This window comes from Haliotis rufescens, unplaced genomic scaffold (assembly GCF_023055435.1).
Source record: "Haliotis rufescens isolate VD_foot unplaced genomic scaffold, xgHalRufe1.0.p SCAF_2, whole genome shotgun sequence".
Classification (NCBI taxonomy): domain Eukaryota; kingdom Metazoa; phylum Mollusca; class Gastropoda; order Lepetellida; family Haliotidae; genus Haliotis; species Haliotis rufescens.
In genome coordinates this window covers 5,555,220-5,576,396 of record NW_025963890.1, presented here as the reverse complement: position 1 = coordinate 5,576,396, position 21,177 = coordinate 5,555,220, and the positions used below count along the sequence as shown (strand labels likewise).

The 21,177-nt window shown below is 39.8% G+C and overlaps 1 protein-coding gene across 1 annotated transcript; it reads right to left on the bottom strand.

Annotated features, from left to right (window-relative positions):
* Positions 1-251: 251 nt before the first annotated feature.
* LOC124147929 (thyroid peroxidase-like) lies at positions 252-20,349 on the bottom strand. Its single transcript, XM_046518779.2, has 13 exons — positions 20,289-20,349; positions 19,599-19,680; positions 18,112-18,233; positions 17,681-17,845; positions 8,845-8,902; positions 8,477-8,565; positions 8,258-8,365; positions 7,781-7,873; positions 6,620-7,084; positions 5,804-6,002; positions 4,384-4,553; positions 3,072-3,174; positions 252-371 (listed from the first exon to the last, which is right to left on the bottom strand). The coding sequence occupies exons 1-13, from the start codon at positions 20,338-20,340 to the stop codon at positions 314-316; spliced, it is 1,764 nt and encodes a 587-aa protein (XP_046374735.2). The 5' UTR covers positions 20,341-20,349; the 3' UTR covers positions 252-313.
* Between the last annotated feature and the right edge of the window lie 828 nt (positions 20,350-21,177).

Sequence of the window (21,177 nt, the reverse complement as noted above, 5' to 3'; positions counted from 1 at the left end):
TATCATGAGCATGTGTTTATGAATCACTATGAAATGGTAATGATGCCAGGTGTTCGCGAAAAGGTGAGCGTATCCTGCACCGGCGGTTGCACCCGTCACAAACACATGCAAAGGCAAGTCAAATGTTCGCCTAAAAAAAGCACCGTTAAAAACCCATTTCTCCCTAACTCAATTCCAGCAGTATAACGATTGAGACCACAAAGAAATGATTTCACAAACCTGTGCAACACAAAGACGATTATTTACTGCTGAAATATTTTTATTTAGTCCGTATTCTGAATTGTGAACATCACTGGAGAATCTATCAGGACAATTAAAACTCGGAGAAGTTAATGTCACCAAGGCTGCTGCAGCTGACTTCAGCGTTAGACCTGAAATGAAAATAATATTGGCATCATACAAATAGAGATTAATGCATGGCTGTCTGTCAAATACCATTTATCCTACAACAAGTTCTTTCAAAACGTACAGGTCCCGTGAAGATCCGGGTTAGACATGGTGTTCATCAACCCAAGAGGCGACTAACGGGATCAGGTGGTCAGGTTCGCTGACTTGATTTATGCATGTCATCGTATCTCAATTGCGTAGATCGATGCTCATGATAAAATCACTGGATTGTCTGGTCCAAACTCGATTATTTACCAACCACCGTCATATAGCTGGAATATTGCTGAGTGCGGCGTTAAACAACAAACAAACAAACAAACAAATCAAAATGTATTGATGTGTTTTGAAACAACGAGTCGTAAGATAAATGGTGTTTGACAGGCAGGAGTGCAGCATTGCTTTTACACACCCTATAATCACACCATGTTGGCCTCCAATCGACACATATTTTGTTTATCCCATTACCGCAGTGGGCAATAATACATAACACAACAGTCATAACTAACGTCATTCGCCTAACTGCTCACCATGCATATCTCGTATGACCCTCTACAAACATAGTTCATCCATATCTGTGGATTATGAAGGCGGTGGTGGTCAAAGAACATTCATTAAACGCTTTAAAACCATAATGTTTCGACAGACTTGGGTGAATTCGCTTGAATCTCACAAGGGTTTCTCACCCTCAGGTGTAAGAAACCCTTCTACTTGTGTGTGTAAGCCATGTCGTTACTCTCCGGATTTAGTGAATATTATAACAAAAGATAATCCAGACATTATGACGAAGAATATTATGGATAACGGCTTCTTTAGGAGAGAAAAACAGGGTTGGAGAATATGACACATACATATACAAATGACGCCAGTTATAATCAGATACTTTCAAACAAAGTCAGTTGTATTGATATGTCATGTTCTTAGGAGTAGAATCATATATTCCAGCGACTGATTACATAGGCCTGTGTATCCCTTCATACATTAGTACCCGTATCCCATTGTTTAGCTTTCAGCCGAGTGTGACGAGCTCATTTGTTGAAGGTCGGTCATGAGTATCAAATTTGAAATTAAAATTCACTTAACAGTTGGATGATTTGATTTTATATCATTTTCTGAGACAGTACTTTGTACAGCCTGTGTGTCCCTTCTCCTTGAATACAATGTGTATATCAATTGAAAAGTGTATGTAATCAGCGAAGAGGGCTTCTCGTGCATTTACAGGTTGTGGTCTGTGATTAATTGCTTGTGGGTCTGTCCTGGTATGTTATTTATTCTTCAAGGAGCTGCTGCGTATATCAGAACCAGGATGTAGTAGACAGTGAAATCCTCTGAAACTTGATATTCATGTATCTTAAGATGGCGCTACGTCCTGCACAAAGTAGCAACATGCATCCATCATTTTCAAATCGGTAATAGACCGCCTCCGTGGTCAAGAGATAGAGCGTCCACCCGGAGAGTGGAAGATCCGGGGTTCATATCAAAAGACTATAAAAGATAGTATTTGTTGTTACCCTGTTTGGCGCTAAAACAAGGACTGGTCGGCTCGGAGTCAGTATACTGTGTCTGAGTGGGGTATTCTTGTTAAACTGCGGCATGGTATCTCAGTGGGCTTGCACTATAAATCGCCATAAGTCCGGACTAGTACAAGCAGCCACACACACACGTGCATGCACGTCGCTATATAAGTGTAATAATCTTGGACGCGACGTTAAACCCTACCTCACCTCACCTCACCTCACCTTTGAAGGGGCGAGAAGAAGCCCTGAAACTTTGGGTAAGTAAAGAAGTTGTTATCCAGAATAGTCCTTGTAATTATATCCAACTTCCAAATGCATATAAAGATTTTGTAATCCAGAATGTATTATCGCTTCTATATTACAATAATGAAGCAAGTCCTGAAGAAAATTGTCAAGTTTGTGTATTACTTGTAAGGAAGTACTTTGTGGAAGGAAATACTTCAATAGTCTTAGTGCTAATATAATTTTTCGGGAAGTTAGATTGCTGTAAAATGCCATCTCCCCGAGGCAAGTGACATAACTGGCTATAAAAGTCCAGTTTCCACCCTTGCCGAACTAGGCTGGTATTATGGAGTTACATTTTGGCTGGACTAACTAGTCTATGCATAGTCCAATCACAATCACGCAACGTAATCGAAATCCGGTTCGTAAACTGTCATGCAGATTCCGGTCGAATACAGGATTTGCAAAGCATGTGCCAGGCCAACTCGTTGTCAAACAGATATTTTCCAAATCTTTTCATGTTTTTAATTAAAGTGCTCACGTGATTTGATGCACTTCGCGACGTAAAAACCATTTTATCACAATATAGATCTTGATTATCGATTAGATCGTCTTGACTGGGTGCCGCCATTTTGTTCGAAGCAAATGCAAGTGATACGAGATGTGGAATCTGATTGGTCCATAGGAGAGGCATAGAAGAGACATGACTCGTTATACCCACTGGTGGCGCTACGATCGAGCCCAGGAATTCCAACCTAGTCCTACTTTTAAAGTCAGTTAACTCCATTGCCTCGGGAAGACGGTAACATGCTGAAATGCTGACAAAATTGCCTCACAAAAATATAGTTCGCTGGATATGTAATTTGTATGTCTTGAACGAAACACAACGCAAAGGTGAATTTAATACCAACACCAACCACGTATCCTGTAAGAGTAAAATATTCTCACGTTGCGTCTGGGATGCTGAAGGCGTCGGGCTGGATGGATGTTATGCCGGTGTTGGTACAGATCACACGAGCCAGAGTTATTTTGTCGATCTCGGCTAGTTGACCTGTAAAACAGTATGACAATATTGAACGTGCATCGAATGGGACAAATAGGGAACATGTGCATCGTTCTGTCAAATAACATGTTGAATGCTTGTCGCAATGAGGGGCCGTTCTTTCCTAAATTCTGACAAACAAGCAAATACTCCCAACAGTGGTACAGTACAACGTATGAACCCTGATTCGATAACACCCCAAGCTCCCCACTGTTGATGGTAAGAGGCCACTGTGCACTTTGCAAAAGGCCAGACTTCATGCTTTGGCTAATGGCGTGCGATCGTGCTACAATCAGTACCTATTTTTCTGTTCCATTTTGTATTAACACCTAATTTTGGTCGACAGTTCAATACTTTCGATAATTACTTTTCGACGAATTGTTTAGAACTGGATCAACTCGACAACACCAAGGAAGTTTCATCTGTTAACTAACAAGAAACAGATAACCGAGACCAATTGTTTCCGACATATGATGGACCTGTGTGAGTGTCGAATAGTCGGGTAAAACAGACCATCCGTTTTACAAATCTGTCATTCATGAAGAGTGTAACAAGAGCACACAATTCCCCAACGGTAACATGGAAGGACCCCAAAAAGTATAGATCATGTATTTGAAAGGCAGAGAATTTATGGATGTCAACTTCTTTATTATGAGGAACACAACGTTTCGGAGTATATGCTTACACCTTCATAGGGTGAATTAATGCTATGAGGTATTGAGCATATATATGTGCCTATAAGAACAACAAAGTAATAAGGTAACAAAAGGTGGAAACTTAACAAGGGAAGCCAACAGATAATTGGCGCTGAGAATTGATAAGCAATTGACAATGGAAGCCAACACTTTACAGTAATTATCGCCGATAGTTATGTACAACTTGAAGCCAGGACTTTAATTATCACTGAATGCATCCATTCCCTTGATGAAGGAGTAATAAAGAAGTTGCCATCCATAAATTCTCTTCCTTATGTGTATCACCTCTAAATGCCATTCAAAGACTTGATGTGTTTGAAAGATAATCAAATACAGGTTGCAAACAATCCTGTGCAATCTTTACAGAAAACATAGATGACTTTTTTGTAACTTTTACGGTAAAAAGTAATTCTTTTAATGTGCAACAAAGCATATATGAGGACGATTGTGACTCATTATAAAAAACTCAAATGTTTAGTATTGAACAATGTCAGCTTTTGTCATAGAAACCCAATGAACATACTTGTTGTGAAGCCAAGAGTTGTATTGGTCGTCTCATGCCAGAAACGATCACCAGACCGTATGTCACTATATTGCTGTCCAAGTATGTAGGCAATCGTTGGACCAACCACACCTCCAGAAACAGGGGCCTCGTTCATGGCACCTGCGTAAAGGTCAATTTTGCTGGAGTCCCTGAAAGTGAGAATAGTTGGTGAGTATGTACTAAGCCGCCTTTTCCAATAGTCCAGCAATATCGCGGGAGGTGACACCAAATATGGACTTCACACATTATAATCATGAAGGGAATCGAACGAGGGCCTTCGACGTGACGAGCGTACCCTTACACCCATCAGGCTACCCCACCTTCCCTGAAACGAGAGTGAGGCGTGCTTATAAAATCCTATGTCAGCGCGGGACAATCCACAATAACACAGATTAACCACTGTGAACCACTTTGGTTAAACCCATCTTCCCGAGTTAAAGGCGTAAGCTGACTATGTCCCCCCAAATGACTAATCAGGTCCCACCTCTCGTAAAACTTGCATTTGCCTCGAACAAAAATGACCGCGCCCTGTCAAGACGATCTGATCGATAATCAAGATCTATATTGTAACAAAACGGGTCTTACCTCGCGAAATGCATCAAGTCACTTGAACACCTTCATTAAAAACATGATAGGATTTGCAAAATATCTGTCGGCGCCAAGTTGGCGGTACACATCCTTTGCAAATCCTGCACGTCGAAATCCATGTTGTTTGCGAACCGGATGTCTAGTTCGTCACGCGATTTTGATTGGACTATGCATAGACCATAGACTCGTTAGTCCGGAATTCCGGCTTATTTCGGCAAGGGTGGAAACTGGACTTTTACAGTCAGTTAACTCCCTTGCCTCGCCAAGATGGGTGAAACCACGCGAGCTCCTGTTTGACGCCGAAAGGGCAAGCATCACAATCAAGTCGATTCTAGGATTCCAACCTACAATCAGGATACGCAACTTAACCAACGACATAGCCCCTTGTTTCAACCATAGGGCAACCCTTCAGTAGAGGGTTTGAAAAAAGAAAACACGCCGACGCAGGCAGGTTGTGTCGTTCAAACAAAATGGGGTTACAGGCTGATAAAGAAATATCGCAGAACAAATTTTGCATGTCAAGTTTCAGTCTTCTTAAATATTGTGATGAAATTCTGTAAACAATATGTTGTTTACAAAGACAGTGGATTAGAAGTGTGTTGATATACTTCAGTGCCAGCTTTCTGAGATCCAGATATATACTTTGAAGCCATTTTTGGGGATGGTGCGTCGACCTAGGCCATTATCATAAGTTGTAATATGTTCATACCGACAGGTGAAAAATTGCGTTTTAATTATTTTTCAAAACTATTTATCTAAAAAAACTAAAAACAAAATGGAACTGGTTTTGAAACATGGAGGAAACACTCACGTGTACACAGAAGAAGCGCATGAAGGGTTTGTTGGTGTTGTAATAGTGATCGTTTTGTCGGTGGCGAACTGGATGGCCTTGTCCCGGAAGTCTGAGTAGGGGGGAAGGCCATGGTCCCGGCCTCGCTGTATGTTGAGGGACACGATGTCTTTAGCTCCATCTACAGTCTGGACGTGCTCAAACAGATGGTCAGTCATACCTGCCAAAACAATATGTATCATAGCAGGGATGCCACACGCGCTTAAACAGACGGTCAGTCATACCTGCCAAAACAATATGTATCTAAGCAGGGATGCCACACGCGCTCAAACAGATGGTCAGTTACACCTGCCAAAACAATATGTATCTACGCAGGGATGCCACACGTGCTCAAACAGATGGTCAGTCACACCTGTCAAAACAATATGTATCTAAGCAGGGATGCCACACGTGCTCAAACAGATGGTCAGTCACACCTGCCAAAAAAACTATGTATCTAAACAGAGATGCCCGACGTACTCAAACTAATGATCGGTCACACCTGCCAAAACAATATGTCTCTAAGCAGGGAAGCCATGCCTTTGCTGCCTTTTACAATTGTAACTGGTGGATTCGCCAACCAGTCAGGATGAGATTACAATATCGAAACTAATTAAATGTTTGTGTGAACTCAACTTGAGGTCCAGCTTCACATAGAACGATGAATATATTCTGAAGAAATATCATCGAAATTATCGATTTCAAAATGTTCCCAGAAACCACATTTATATACCAACAACCATCAGAAACGCTCTGCCTCCTTCAGTCTTCCACCTATGGCATTGTTTTCGCACTCACCATGAGTAATCTTCTCGTCGGCCTTCTGATTCTTGGCCGCCAGGAGCCCTTCGAAGACCTCTTTGATGCCATTAGTTGCATAGGCTACATCCATTAACATATCCTCGATCTTGAGATTGGCGTGGTCCTTCACATTGTACGTTGCGCGGAGCATGGAGTGGCCAAATCTGTGAGCAGCAGTAGCAAAGCTGTTGTACAGCCCTGGGTTAGCGGTAGCGTCATAGGCATATGTAGTGCCGAGATCAAAAGCATCGTAGAAATCGTTTCCAAGGATCAGAGGCAACCAGTCCTTGTAAGTGATATGTTGTATGGCAGCAATGACAATACGGCGAGCTTCCTGGTAGAGACGTTCATCGTCCCAGTCAGTGTGTGTCTTTGCAAGACCCCCTACAAGCCTGTTATGTTCCTTTACCCATAGCGTATGCATGGCTGTCAGACCAGCGAAGACATTGACCCGAAAGTCGCCTGAAACAAGTGTGTTTGTTTGTTGTTTAACGCCGCACTATTCCAGCTATATGATGACGGTCTGTAAATAATCGAGTCTGGACAATCCAGTGATTGGCATTTGCATCGATCTAAGCAACTGGTATACGATGACATGCATCAACCAAGTCAGCGAGACTGACCATCCGATCCTGTCAGTCGCCACTTACGACAAACAATGTCGCCTCTTACGGCAAGCATGGGTTGCTGAAGACCTAGTCTAACCTGTATCTTCACGGGTCCAGAAACCAATGGGGACGACTGCTTCAATGAGATAACATATTATGAGATTCTTATGTTGCAGATTGTCCATACAAGTAGCTGCACATTATAAAATGCCGGTGTACAGTAACAAACAGTGATTACAACTGCTATCCTACAAACATGGTTTTGATAGTCCAACGATATGACGGTGCATTAACCTGATAGAAGCACACATTTAACTCCACATATATTGTACTATGGGTCTAAAGTGAGTGAGTAGGGTGGACACCAGAAATGGGCTTCACACATTGTACCCATATCGGGAATCGAACCCGGGTCTTCGGCTTGACGAGCGAACGCTTTAACCAGCAGCTACGGGTCTAAATATCAAAATACTGAACAAACCATGTCTACTTTGTAATGCATATGTAAATTATTTATACTCATCATATGTGAATGAAAAAAATAACCTACCAGCATTCGGGCACTTATTCCCGGATCTCTGTAGGCAAAACGGCTTGTCGGAAGTTGGCAGGTTGTCGCCCCCAGAAGTGGTTTTCAGCAAACCTGCATGATGACAGAGCATGTTCAAGATTAAAGTGAACAAAACCCTTTCCATAATCTTAAGAAATATTTGCTGAAATCAGAGTCCGTTGTACGGTTCTGATAATGCCATAAGTATCTGTTTATGAATTCAAATCAAATAGTGACAATACCGGATGTTCGAGTGAGAGTGAGCGTATCCTGCCCTACCAGTGGCACCCGTCGCAAATACATTCAAAGGCAAGTCAATTGTTCACCTGAAATATAATTTGTGTCACAATGCGTCAAATTTGGAAATGTCCTCCACATGTCAAGCATCGGATGATGCCCTTGTAAATTTTCGCCTCGCACATACACAATACTCGCAATTCTTGCACAGTATGCGTGGGTGTCTTAGATTATACTTACCTCCTGATTTGGTTCTTAATTCGTCCGCCTCTTCAACTGAGCCTCCGTAGACGGTGCTGGCGTCGATGTAGGAGGTGAGGATGTTGAACTGTTCCCGAGGAGACGTATCTGCAGAACATGCAGGGATGATGCTTACGGAAGAGTAATGATGATTATATTCCATGAGGGATAAGTACAGACTGTATACAACATCTGCAGTGGTAGATATGTAATACTTACGGTGTGGAGAGGCTGAAGATCGGCTGAACCCGAGACATTCGTTAAAATAACGATCTCCGGACGGTATAACGATAGGGAAGCAATTCCCACTGAAATAGAAAATAGTTCGGCATTAGATTTATAAACTGTATCGTTCAATGCTCTTTTAGGGATAAAATAATTCAGAAACATTATTACTAGATACGATATATTAGAAACATTGGTATCGTGTTGTGAACACGATGTAAATGAATTATGTTACTAGAAAATCAGATTTCTGTCCTCCTCGAATTTATGGATAGAAATAAAATATTATCAAGTTATATTGTATCGTTTTTTGTTGTGAATTTGAATATCTTCTCAAATATTGCTTCTACGGAATGTCTTACTCAGAGTCGTAGTCGGGATGCTTGCCGTCGCTGTCCAATCCTGTACAGCATCCAGTTTCTTATAACAGATGAGAACATGACAATGAAATATATTGAAAGAAAAGAAAGAGATAAAGGGAATATTGTGAACGGTTACAGGTATTCTAGATCACAACGGGCCGATTGATTTGTTTGGGGGAGTGTATGACTTTAACGGGGAGACAACGTAGGGAAAGGGGGAACATAAGAAACGAGGAGAATATTGTTAGAGGTACATGGAGGTCCAAAAGTATTGCCGAAACAGATGTGTGGGGTAAAAGTAAAGTTAAAGTAGTGTTGCAGGCAGAAAGAGATAAAGGGAACATTGCTGCAAGTAGAAATAAATAAAGGGGATATTGTTGCAGGCAGAAAGAGATAAAGGATATATTGCTGTAGATAGAAAGAGGTAAAGGGAACATTGTTTCAGGCAGAAAGTGATAAAGGGAACACTGTTGCAGGAAGAGATAGAGGGAGTATTGTTGTAGACAGAAAGAGGTAAAGGGGATATTGTTGCAGGCAGAAGGAGATATAGGATAAATTGTTGTTGATAAAAAGAGGTAAAGGGGACACTGTAGCAGACAGAAGAGATTAAGTGAATATTGTTGAAGGTGGAAAGAGGTAAAGGTGATATTGTTGCAGGCAGAAGGATATATAGGATACATTGTTGTTGATAAAAAGAGGTAAAGGGAACACTGTAGCAGACAGAAGAGATAAAGTGAATATTGTTGAAGGTCGAAAGAGGTAAAGGTGATATTGTTGCAGGCAGAAAGAGATAAAGGATACATTGTTGCAGATATAAAGAGGTAAAGGAAACATTGTTGCAGCCAGAGAGAGATAAAGGGAATAGTGTTGAGGCAGAAAGAGATAAAGGGAACATTGTAGCAGGCAGAAGAGATCAAGTGAATGTTGTTGTAGGCAGATAGAGGTAAAGGTAGCATCGTTGCCGGTAGAAAGAGGTAAAGGGAACATTGTTGCAGATGGAAAGAGGTAAAGGGAAAATTGTTGCAGGTAGAAAGAGGTAAAGGGAACATTGTTGCAGGTGGAAAGAGGTAAAGGGAACATTGTTGCAGGCAGAAAAAGATAAAGGGAAAATTGTTGGAGGCAGAAAGAGGTTAAGGGAACATTGTTGTAGATAGAAAGAGGTAAAGGGAAAATTGTTGCAGGAAGAAAGAGGTAAGGGGAACATTGTTGTAGATAGAAAGAGGTAAAGGGAAAATTGTTGCAGTCAGAAAGAAGTAAAAGGAAAATTGTTGCAGGCATAAAGAGGTAAAGGGAAGATTGTTGTAGATAGAAAGAGGTAAAGGGAAAATTGTTGCAGGCAGAAAGAGGTAAAAGGAAAATTGTTGTAGATAGAAAGAGGTAAAGGGAAAATTGTTGCAGGCAGAAAGAGGTAAAGGGAACAATGTTGCAAGCAGAAAGAGGTAAAGGCAACATTGTTGTAGATAGAAAGAGGTAAAGACGGTATTGTTGTAGATAGGAAGAGGTATAGGGATCATTGTTGTAGATAGAAAGAGGTAAAGGTGATATTGTTGTAGATAGAAAGGGGTAAAGGGAACATTGTTATAGATAGAAAGAGGTAAAGGTGATATTGTTGTAGATAGAAAGGGGTAAAGGGAACATTGTTATAGATAGAAAGAGGTAAAGGTGATATTGTTGTAGATAGAAAGAGGTAACGGTGGTATTGTTGTAGATAGAAAGAGGTATAGGGATATTGTTATAGACAGAAAGAGGTAAATGGAACACTGTTGCAGGAAGAAAGAGGTAAAGAGAACATTGTTGCAGGCAGAAAGAGGTAAATGGAACATTGTTCCAGGCTGAAAAAAGTAAAGGGAACATTGTTGCAGGTAGAAAAAGGTAAAGGGAGCATTGTTGTAGATAGAAAGAGGTAAAGGGAACATTGTTGCAGGCAGAAAGAGGTAAATGGAACATTGTTCCAGGCTGAAAAAAGTAAAGGGAACATTGTTGCAGGTAGAAAAAGGTAAAGGGAACATTGTAGTAGATAGAAAGAGGTAAAGGGAACATTGTTGCATGAAGAAAGAGGTAAAGGGAACATTGTTGCAGGAAGAAAGAGGTAAATGGAACATTGTTCCAGGCTGAAAAATGTAAAGGGAACATTGTTGCAGGTAGAAAAAGGTAAAGGGAACATTGTTGTAGATAGAAAGAGGTAAAGGGAACATTGTTGCAGGAAGAAAGAGGTAAAGGGAACATTGTTGCAGGAAGAAAGAGGTAAAGGGAACATTGTTGCAGGAAGAAAGAGGTAAAGAGAACATTGTTGTAGATAGAAAGAGGTAAAGGTGATATTGTTGTAGATAGAAAGAGGTATAGGGATATTGTTGTAGACAGAAAGAGGTATAGGGAACACTGTTGCAGGAAGAAAGATGTAAAGGGAACATTGTTGCAGGCAGAAAGAGGTAAATGGAACATTGTTCCAGGCTGAAAAAAGTAAAGGGAACATTGTTGCAGGTAGAAAAAGGTAAAGGGAACATTGTTGTAGATAGAAAGAGGTAAAGGGAACATTGTTGCAGGAAGAAAGAGGTAAAGGGAACATTGTTGCAGGAAGAAAGAGGTAAAGGGAACATTGTTGTAGATAGAAAGAGGTAAATGGAACATTGTTGCAGGCAGAAAGAGGTAAATGGAACATTGTTCCAGGCTGAAAAAGTATAGGGATCATTGTTGTAGATAGAAAGAGGTAAAGGTGATATTGTTGTAGACAGAAAGAGGTATAGGGAACATTGTTGTAGATAGAAAGAGGAAAAGGTGATATTCTTGTAGGTAGAAAGAGGTAAAGGGAACATTGTTGCAGGAAGAAAGAGGTAAAGGGAACATTTTTGCATGAAGAAAGAGGTAAAGGGAACATTGTTGCAGGAAGAAAGAGGTAAAGGGAACATTGTTGTAGATAGAAAGAGGTAAAGGGAACATTGTTGCAGGAAGAAAGAGGTAAATGGAACATTGTTCCAGGCTGAAAAAAGTAAAGGGAAGATTGATGTAGATAGAAAGAGGTAAAGGTGATATTGTAGTAGAAAGAAAGAGGTAAAGGTGATATTGTAGTAGATAGAAAGAGGTAAAGGTAACATTGTTGCAGGAAGAAAGAGGTAAAGTTAACATTGTTGTAGATAGAAAGAGGTAAAGGGAAAAATTGTTGCAGGCAGAAAGAGGTAAAAGGAAAATTTTTGTAGATAGAAAGAGGTAAAGGGAAAATTGTTGCAGGCAGAAAGAGTTAAAGGGAACAATGTTGCAGGCAGAAAGAGGTAAAGGCAACATTGTTGTAGATAGAAAGAGGTAAAGGTGGTATTGTTGTAGATAGGAAGAGGTATAGGGATCATTGTTGTAGATAGAAAGAGGTAAAGGTGATATTGTTGTAGATAGAAAGAGGTAAAGGTGATATTGTAGTAGATAGAAAGGGTAAAGGGAACATTGTTATAGATAGAAAGAGGTAAAGGTGATATTGTTGTAGATAGAAAGAGGTAAAGGTGATATTGTTGTAGATAGAAAGAGGTATAGGGATGTTGTTGTAGATAGAAAGAGGTATAGGGAACACTGTTGCAGGAAGAAAGAGGTAAAGGGAACATTGTTGCAGGCAGAAAGAGGTAAATGGAACATTGTTCCAGGCTGAAAAAAGTAAAGGGAACATTGTTGTAGATAGAAAGATGTAAAGGGAACATTGTTGCAGGAAGAAAGAGGTAAAGGGGACATTGTTCTAGATAGAAAGATGTAAAGGGAACATTGTTGCAGGAAGAAAGAGGTAAAGGGAACATTGTTGCAGGTAGAAAGAGGTAAAGGGGACATTGTTGTAGATAGAAAGATGTAAAGGGAACATTGTTGTAGATATAAAGAGGTAAAGGGAACATTGTTGCAGGAAGAAAGAGGTAAAGGGGACATTGTTGTAGATAGAAAGAGGTAAAGGGACCATTGTTGCAGGTAGAAAAAGGTAAAGGGAACATTGTTGTAGATAGAAAGAGGTAAAGGGAACATTGTTGCAGGCAGAAAGAGGTAAATGGAACATTGTTCCAGGCTGAAAAAAGTAAAGGGAACATTGTTGTAGATAGAAAGAGGTAAAGGGGACATTGTTGTAGATAGAAAGAGGTAAAGGTGATATTGTTGCAGATAGAAAGAGGTATAGGGAACATTGTTGTTGATAGAAAGAGGAAAAGGTGATATTGTTGTAGGTAGAAAGAGGTAAAGGGAACATTGTTGCAGGAAGAAAGAGGTAAAGGGAACATTTTTGCATGAAGAAAGAGGTAAAGGGAACATTGTTGCAGGAAGAAAGAGGTAAAGGGAACATTGTTGTAGATAGAAAGAGGTAAAGTGAACATTGTTGCAGGCAGAAAGAGGTAAATGGAACATTGTTCCAGGCTGAAAAAAGTAAAGGGAACATTGTTGTAGATAGAAAGATGTAAAGGGAACATTGTTGCAGGAAGAAAGATGTAAAGGGGACATCGTTGTAGATAGAAAGAGGTAAAGGTAACATTGATGCAGGAAGAAAGAGGTAAAGGGAACATTGTTGTAGATAGAAAGAGGTAAAGGTAACATTGTTGTAGATAGAAAGAGGTAAAGGGAACATTGTTGCAGGAAGAAAGAGGTAAAGGGAACATTGTTGCAGGCAGAAAGAGGTAAATGGAACATTGTTCCAGGCTGAAAAAAGTAAAGGGAACATTGTTGTAGATAGAAAGATGTAAAGGGAACATTGTTGCAGGAAGAAAGAGGTAAAGGGAACATTGTTGCAGGTAGAAAGAGGTAAAGGGGACATTGTTGTAGATAGAAAGATGTAAAGGGAACATTGTTGTAGATAGAAAGAGGTAAAGGGAACATTGTTGCAGGAAGAAAGAGGTAAAGGGAACATTGTTGCAGGTAGAAAGAGGTAAAGGGGACATTGTTGTAGATAGAAAGATGTAAAGGGAATATTGTTGTAGATAGAAAGAGGTAAAGGGAACATTGTTGCAGGAAGAAAGAGGTAAAGGGAACATTGTTGCAGGTAGAAAGAGGTAAAGGGGACATTGTTGTAGATAGAAAGATGTAAAGGGAACATTGTTGTAGATAGAAAGAGGTAAAGGGAACATTGTTGCAGGAAGAAAAAGGTAAAGGGGACATTGTTGCAGGAAGAAAAAGGTAAAGGGGACATTGTTGCAGGAAGAAAGAGGTAAAGGGGACATGGTTGCAGGAAGAAAAAGGTAAAGGGGACATTGTTGCAGGAAGAAAGAGGTAAAGGGGACATTGTTGCAGGAAGAAAAAGGTAAAGGGGACATTGTTGCAGGAAGAAAGAGGTAAAGGGGACATTGTTGTAGATAGAAAGAGGTAAAGGGAACATTGTTGCAGGAAGAAAAAGGTAAAGGGAACATTGTTGCAGGAAGAAAGAGGTAAAGGGGACATTGTTGTAGATAGAAAGAGGTAAAGGGGACATTGTTGTAGATAGAAAGAGGTAAAGGGACCATTGTTGCAGGTAGAAAAAGGTAAAGGGAACATTGTTGTAGATAGAAAGAGGTAAAGGGAACATTGTTGCAGGCAGAAAGAGGTAAATGGAACATTGTTCCAGGCTGAAAAAAGTAAAGGGAACATTGTTGTAGATAGAAAGAGGTAAAGGTGATATTGTTGCAGATAGAAAGAGGTATAGGGAACATTGTTGTTGATAGAAAGAGGAAAAGGTGATATTGTTGTAGGTAGAAAGAGGTAAAGGGAACATTGTTGCAGGAAGAAAGAGGTAAAGGGAACATTTTTGCATGAAGAAAGAGGTAAAGGGAACATTGTTGCAGGAAGAAAGAGGTAAAGGGAACATTGTTGCAGGAAGAAAGAGGTAAAGGGAACATTGTTGTAGATAGAAAGAGGTAAAGTGAACATTGTTGCAGGCAGAAAGAGGTAAATGGAACATTGTTCCAGGCTGAAAAAAGTAAAGGGAACATTGTTGTAGATAGAAAGATGTAAAGGGAACATTGTTGCAGGAAGAAAGAGGTAAAGGGGACATCGTTGTAGATAGAAAGAGGTAAAGGTAACATTGATGCAGGAAGAAAGAGGTAAAGGGAACATTGTTGTAGATAGAAAGAGGTAAAGGTAACATTGTTGTAGATAGAAAGAGGTAAAGGGAACATTGTTGCAGGAAGAAAGAGGTAAAGGGAACATTGTTGCAGGCAGAAAGAGGTAAATGGAACATTGTTCCAGGCTGAAAAAAGTAAAGGGAACATTGTTGTAGATAGAAAGATGTAAAGGGAACATTGTTGCAGGAAGAAAGAGGTAAAGGGGACATTGTTGTAGATAGAAAGAGGTAAAGGGAACATTGTTGCAGGAAGAAAGAGGTAAAGGGAACATTGTTGCAGGTAGAAAGAGGTAAAGGGGACATTGTTGTAGATAGAAAGATGTAAAGGGAACATTGTTGTAGATAGAAAGAGGTAAAGGGAACATTGTTGCAGGAAGAAAGAGGTAAAGGGAACATTGTTGCAGGTAGAAAGAGGTAAAGGGGACATTGTTGTAGATAGAAAGATGTAAAGGGAACATTGTTGTAGATAGAAAGAGGTAAAGGGAACATTGTTGCAGGTAGAAAAAGGTAAAGGGAACATTGTTGTAGATAGAAAGAGGTAAAGGGAACATTGTTGCAGGCAGAAAGAGGTAAATGGAACATTGTTCCAGGCTGAAAAAAGTAAAGGGAACATTGTTGTAGATAGAAAGAGGTAAAGGGGACATTGTTGTAGATAGAAAGAGGTAAAGGTGATATTGTTGCAGATAGAAAGAGGTATAGGGAACATTGTTGTTGATAGAAAGAGGAAAAGGTGATATTGTTGTAGGTAGAAAGAGGTAAAGGGAACATTGTTGCAGGAAGAAAGAGGTAAAGGGAACATTTTTGCATGAAGAAAGAGGTAAAGGGAACATTGTTGCAGGAAGAAAGAGGTAAAGGGAACATTGTTGCAGGAAGAAAGAGGTAAAGGGAACATTGTTGTAGATAGAAAGAGGTAAAGTGAACATTGTTGCAGGCAGAAAGAGGTAAATGGAACATTGTTCCAGGCTGAAAAAAGTAAAGGGAACATTGTTGTAGATAGAAAGATGTAAAGGGAACATTGTTGCAGGAAGAAAGAGGTAAAGGGGACATCGTTGTAGATAGAAAGAGGTAAAGGTAACATTGATGCAGGAAGAAAGAGGTAAAGGGAACATTGTTGTAGATAGAAAGAGGTAAAGGTAACATTGTTGTAGATAGAAAGAGGTAAAGGGAACATTGTTGCAGGAAGAAAGAGGTAAAGGGAACATTGTTGCAGGCAGAAAGAGGTAAATGGAACATTGTTCCAGGCTGAAAAAAGTAAAGGGAACATTGTTGTAGATAGAAAGATGTAAAGGGAACATTGTTGCAGGAAGAAAGAGGTAAAGGGGACATTGTTGTAGATAGAAAGAGGTAAAGGGAACATTGTTGCAGGAAGAAAGAGGTAAAGGGAACATTGTTGCAGGTAGAAAGAGGTAAAGGGGACATTGTTGTAGATAGAAAGATGTAAAGGGAACATTGTTGTAGATAGAAAGAGGTAAAGGGAACATTGTTGCAGGAAGAAAGAGGTAAAGGGAACATTGTTGCAGGTAGAAAGAGGTAAAGGGGACATTGTTGTAGATAGAAAGATGTAAAGGGAACATTGTTGTAGATAGAAAGAGGTAAAGGGAACATTGTTGCAGGTAGAAAAAGGTAAAGGGAACATTGTTGTAGATAGAAAGAGGTAAAGGGAACATTGTTGCAGGCAGAAAGAGGTAAATGGAACATTGTTCCAGGCTGAAAAAAGTAAAGGGAACATTGTTGTAGATAGAAAGAGGTAAAGGGGACATTGTTGTAGATAGAAAGAGGTAAAGGTGATATTGTTGCAGATAGAAAGAGGTATAGGGAACATTGTTGTTGATAGAAAGAGGAAAAGGTGATATTGTTGTAGGTAGAAAGAGGTAAAGGGAACATTGTTGCAGGAAGAAAGAGGTAAAGGGAACATTGTTGCATGAAGAAAGAGGTAAAGGGAACATTGTTGCAGGAAGAAAGAGGTAAAGGGAACATTGTTGCAGGAAGAAAGAGGTAAAGGGAACATTGTTGTAGATAGAAAGAGGTAAAGTGAACATTGTTGCAGGCAGAAAGAGGTAAATGGAACATTGTTCCAGGCTGAAAAAAAGTAAAGGGAACATTGTTGTAGATAGAAAGATGTAAAGGGAACATTGTTGCAGGAAGAAAGAGGTAAAGGGGACATCGTTGTAGATAGAAAGAGGTAAAGGTAACATTGATGCAGGAAGAAAGATGTAAAGGGAACATTGTTGCAGGAAGAAAGGGGTAAAGGGGACATTGTTGTAGATAGAAAGAGGTAAAGGTGATATTGTAGTAGATAGAAAGAGGTACAGTTGATATTGTAGTAGATAGAAAGAGGTAAAGGGAGCATTGTTGTAGATAGAAAGAGATAAAGGGAAAATTGTTGCAGTCAGAAAGAGGTAAATGGAACATTGTTGCAGGTAGAAAGAGGTAAAGGGAACACTGTTGCAGGTAGAAAGAGGTAAAGGGTACATTGTTGTTGGCAGAAAGAGGTAAAGGGAACATTGTTGCAGGCAGAAAGAGGTAAAGGTAACATTGTTGTAGATAGAAAGAGGAAAAGGTGATATTGCTGTTGGTAGAAAGAGGTAAAGGTGATATTGTTGTAGATAGAAAGAGGTAAAGGGAACATTGTTGCAGGCAGAAAGAGGTAAAGGTAACATTGTTGCAGGAAGAAAATGTTCTGAAGTGTTGTTGTAGGTATATGAAAGGAAAATACTGTTTTCAGGAGGGAAAGACAACGACAGAAAAAGACCAATGGAGTTATGATTTAATTAACATTTGGACTTTTCTGACCTTCCGTCTCTGGTGTGCCAGCATAATCGTGAGCCATGAACTGCCCCCACTGCATGACTAGCGCGTTCAGTTTAGGCTCCAGACTACTGTCACTGTCGGCGGAGAAACACCCAACACTAACCGCCCTGGCACTAGGTAGACCATTCAACCGAGGTTTTCCTGTAGCTGTTAGTGAAATTAAATTAACTCGTTGAGTTTTATGTGGAGACCCTCATGGATACACATATAAAAATATATATAAAAATACCATCTTTATGAATTACATTGAAGTTTGAAAACAAGTTTACATTTAAAGTAAATAACAAAACTTGAAATATTTTCAATGGTAATTGTGATTCAAAGAAAATATGTAATACAGGTAGTATTTTATGTAATTTTACTTAAGCATAATGTTCTTTCATGTTTCTTAACCCATTTTTACAGACACATACAGTCATCATAGGCTGCATTGATGAGTCTCCTCATGTCCTGTAGAGGCGCTCCCCATCCTGGGTTGTTGAGGTTGTTGCAGATTCCACTTTCTGGGCGGATGGTGAAGTCGTCCACGCAGACGCTGGAGTCGTAATCAGGTATCAGGTGAAAATAGCAACAAGTGCATACTTTCAACTAGAGTTTGGTACAAACATAATTAGCAGGTACAGTTGAGCTTCCCCAATAGTGTCGCCATTCATTAACGTTTTCGTCAACATGTTCATATTTTCACGTTGTCACAATATCTAGTAAGACTAGTCGTAACTTAAGGATCCGCAACTTGCAATGCCGGGGATTGATTTGAGATGTTCTTTCAACGCAAGAGCTTCAATGTTGGTTTGTGAGAGGGATGTGGCTTTCGATTATTTTTAATGGTGTTTGCTTGTATATTTGTTAAAAGCCGCCCTTAGCAATAAGCCTGTTATATGACAGAGGCATGTGAGTAATGGAGTCTCGACCAGACAATCCTTTGATTTACTAGTATATTAGGAACAACATTCCCCGCGGTCGGAGTACTATGACGCCATCAACAGAATCGCAGAGTCTGACCACCCGGTCACTTCTGTCGTCTCTTACGAGTCATGTAGGTGGCTTTTGTCCTTTTCTAACCCGGTATCCCAGTGGGGAGACGAGCATAGTATCTGGGGACATATTCCACACGGGGTTAAGGGAGACAGAAAGGTGAATTGACAAGGATATACGGGTATCCTGGACATGGATGTGGTAACTCTTATTTTCATCATAATAACATACAAACAGATAGCTGCAGCAAACAACTTTGTCTTGAGCTTCTAATCTTCAAAAGTCGGAAAAGTGAATTATAATAGCAATGTTGAAATTTTAAGCTTTTCATCTTTTTATTGGAATTGGAATGTCAGACCATGCATCAATACAGCATGTTATTATCTCACGATGAGTAAGTGCGGTAGATGTTAGGTCACGTGTGAAATAGGTCAGTCATATCAGTAAGCGCCGAGGATACCGATAATGGGCTTACATCTCTTACAGGACTATGTGGGAAATCGAACCCTGGTCACTTCATTTTATTGAATATGATTAGCTATGAATAGATCTTCAGGAACCCATGCTTGCCGTAAAAGGTGACTATGCTTGTCGTAGGAGGTAACTAACGGGATCGGGTGGTCAGGCTCGCTGATTTGGTTGATGCATGTCATCGTATCCCTATTGCGTAGATCGATGCTCATGTCAATCTCTGGATTGTCTGGTCCAGACCCGAGTATATACATGCTGTCATATAGCTGGAATTTTGCTGAGTGCGGCGTTAAACAACAAACAAACAACACAATTTTGTGTAAGTGTTATTTTGAAACGCCATGGACATCTGACATCACACAAAAATAGTTTTATAGATTCTGTCATTTCAAATTTACACGACAGTTTATTATGGCAATTTTCGTAGTGTGACCTATTGCATCCAGCAACCTACCTGACCCTTGAACTGAGGCGGCCCTCCTCCCGAGTAATGATCTCCTCAAGTTTCGTTCCATGGTGCCACACCCTCTCAGAAGCTGGAAATGACCAAAGACATTCAGGCTGGCATAAAGCAGACCAGCTGATTTAGGACTACTATTGCCCGCACAAAGAACCAATTGCCGGTATCATTCATGTTAATTCATAACCCAAGGCTCGATCTGGGCGCATAGATGTTCTATTCGTCCAATAATCTATCTGACTAAGTCCCTTGTGATACATAGGTGTAGGAAAGCACTTACCATGGGTTTAAATCCCGATTATGATCAATGACTTGAATAGCTACATTAAGGAAGTTTTCGTTGGATTCACCAAATTGGCAATCGTCTTCTCCCTCCGTCTTTCTACGGACTTTCCTCCAAAATATGCTGTTACACCATGAAGTAGTTGAAGTGATGTCTAAAGCGGCGTTAAACCAAGACATACTCACTTTTGACAATATTGACTAACGAATATAAATTGATATCCCAGACACACACAAAATTCAGTTTGTAATAACCAGAGCCTGGAGTGTAAAAAGTGATGACTTTGGAGACGTCACTTCATCTCAACGGAAAGATATGCCAAGATGGGACTACACTTTAGAGCAAACGCATATTTTTTCCCAACGAAATTAAAAATGTATAATATTATGAAAAATACTTACATCCAGCAACAACCCCCAAAACACAAACACTGATGAGTGTATAGAGTAGCATTGTGTACAATGTCTGCCACCAATGAATCAGGTACATTAGCATTGGTATATATAGTCATCGGTTGAATAGCCAAAGATAACAACGTGTCACATTGATACATATCCCCCATTTTGTTTTTATTTTCTTCAGATGCATACTTGTATTTTCATTGTCTAATTTTGTTTAAAATCACGAAGTAAATCTGGAGTTTGGTACATGTGGAAGGACTGACAACAGTGACACTGCCATATCTATGGCTTGGCAGTGGCCAATTATGTCGATACATATGAATAAAATGACAAAACCCTTTCCATGTCTCAATAGAAAACTCTGCATGAAGCAGAGTCGCTATGCAAAAAAATGGCTACATTCCAGTGAATGTTTGTTAATTAAACGCAAAAACTGTTGATTAATCTTTTGCCAGGTGTGGTCATTGTTTGTTGCTTAATAACAGATTCAGAAGGTTATTGAAAACATGTTCTTGTTTGTCGTGGGGTATTACTGTCAACTGTGGCACAAATGATTGGGGCTGGGAGGGTGGGTATGTATGTTTGTCTGTTTGTGTGAGTGTGTGTCTAATAGTGTGTTGAGTTTGTTATATTTGGCTTTTAAACCGATGAATATATATATATAAACTTTTATTCCTACATAAGGAAGAGTACAAAAAAGCAGAAAATAATAGATGAACATTTAACAGAACAACATATTATTTTGCATTAAAAATGCAGAATGGATGTGCTGATATATTGAGCCAGAGATAGTTGAACACCATTTTAAACATTGGCTTGATATATTTTACACACACTCTTGCAAAGACATTAGCATCTTTGTCACATAGTCTGTAATCTGTTTTGCAAG